This window comes from Tupaia chinensis, unplaced genomic scaffold (genome assembly GCF_000334495.1).
Source record: "Tupaia chinensis unplaced genomic scaffold, TupChi_1.0 Scaffold000561_1, whole genome shotgun sequence".
In the NCBI taxonomy this organism is placed as follows: domain Eukaryota; kingdom Metazoa; phylum Chordata; class Mammalia; order Scandentia; family Tupaiidae; genus Tupaia; species Tupaia belangeri.
The window spans coordinates 3,144,612-3,146,241 of NW_006160074.1; the positions used below are offsets into that span (position 1 = coordinate 3,144,612).

Genomic DNA, 1,630 nt, shown 5'->3' on the forward strand with positions numbered 1-1,630 from the left:
TGCGCCTTTTGACCAGTTAGAGGGAGCCTCCTGAGGCAGAGATGCCTGGGGGTTCCACATCCAGTATCAGCAGGCAGCACGTCTGCCAGGAATGTTCCGGGAGCCATGCGGCCCTTCACTTCTGGAAGGAGGCCTTGCTCATTCCAGCCTCCCTTGAAGGCTGGGTTTCCCAGGAGGGACTGGCCTCCCCCTCCTCCCCAGTACCTGCTGGGGTGGAAAAGCTGCCATCAGGGCAAGGAAAGGCAGGAGAATGGAGTGCAGGACAGGAGAAGTCACTTAGCAGGGCCAATGACATTCTAGCTCTGGGCTGGGCCCTGACGGACATTCATTACCGTAACCTTCTCAGTGACCCAGTGAAGGTGAGAGTGGTCAGGAATCTCCTGACTCCAAAGCCACTAGGCTATACCGCCTCCTGCATAGCATCTGCAAATGGATACAGTGGGGTCAGGCCAGGAAGCGGCTGCAGGCGAAAACGCTGGGGGGAGGGGATCACAATCAAGCCCGTGCTTTCCAAGAATGGTCCCTGTCAGGGATCAGGGATCAGGTGCCAGGTGTGTCCCCCTTCCCCAGGTGTGAGGGGCTGGCTTCTTTAAGCCAGGAGTGCAGACTGGAGGAGAAAGGTACAGTGCGGGCGTGCTCACCTGCCACCTCCACAATCTGGTGCCTGGCGATGTCGTAGTAAGGGTCATCCCACTTCAGGTGTGTGACAGGCTCTGGGGAGCTGCTTTTGGAGTCATCTGGGGGACACAATAGCGTCAGGGCGTAACTCGGGGCTGGTACGCACAGTCCCTGGGATATTTCTCTTTGCCTCCCCTGATGAGCTCCCGGCTGGCCCCTGGGGCTGGCCCATCTGTCCCACCCTGCCCTGCTGGGGTCTCTCGCTAAGGCTGCCCTTAGCCATGCCTACCTGACTTGGGGAAATCCGGCATTTCATCTGAGGGCCAGTTCTTCTCATCGATGGAGGCAAGCTTCAGCTGGTTCAGAGCCTGGCTGGTGTCATCCAAAGTCAGGTCGTCCTGCAGCTCTGAGAGTGGATCCATGGCCAGTTTGTCCACTACTGCCGAACTGGAGAGAAGCCTAGGAGGGGGCAGGGAGGGTTAGGTCAGCAACGCCCATTTTTCACCCTTTTATAAACAATTTGCCACAGGGCACGTGAGAAGGAAAGTGAGAAAGCCACCCCGGGGGCTAGCCCTGCTGCTCTCCATTCTCCTGGGATTTTGCCCACACGTCCAGTGCGTGTTTCAAGTCAACAGGTCTGAGCCCCGAACTGCACAGTCAGCCATGTGGGACCCATCCACCTTAACACCAAGCCACCAGCTGGCCCACACCCTTTGTTTTTCTTAAGTTTATTTAATCATTTCTTCCATGAGTGAGAGACAGAGAGACTGCACCGCCACAGGTCTTGATGTGGCAACACCCCAGTCTCAGCCAGTCCCAGACCACAGGCACATGTGTGCTGGGTACACTCTAGGAGGTCTCTGGAGGTGACCCTGGAACCTCCCCTCGGGGTCAGCCTCGCAGTGTCCGTCATATCTCACCGCTGTGCCGCTGTCTGGCCTCACCCTTTCCCTCCCGTAACTTCTGCAAAGGCCTTGGTGCCCCCACTCTTTACCCTTCAAGCTCCCTTCTC

General features: G+C 57.6%; 1 protein-coding gene across 1 annotated transcript in view; it reads right to left on the reverse strand.

The window, feature by feature from the left end:
- The window catches only part of ARHGAP1 (Rho GTPase activating protein 1), a 32,459-nt gene that overhangs the window by 25,846 nt on the left and 4,983 nt on the right, over window positions 1-1,630 (reverse strand). Inside the window, exons 2-3 of the mRNA XM_006157787.3 lie at window positions 908-1,077; window positions 642-737 (exon numbers count right to left, since the gene is read on the reverse strand). Of these exons, the coding sequence (XP_006157849.1) occupies window positions 642-737; window positions 908-1,040 (229 nt within the window). The 5' untranslated portion in view covers window positions 1,041-1,077. The remainder of the gene's footprint in view (window positions 1-641; window positions 738-907; window positions 1,078-1,630) is intronic.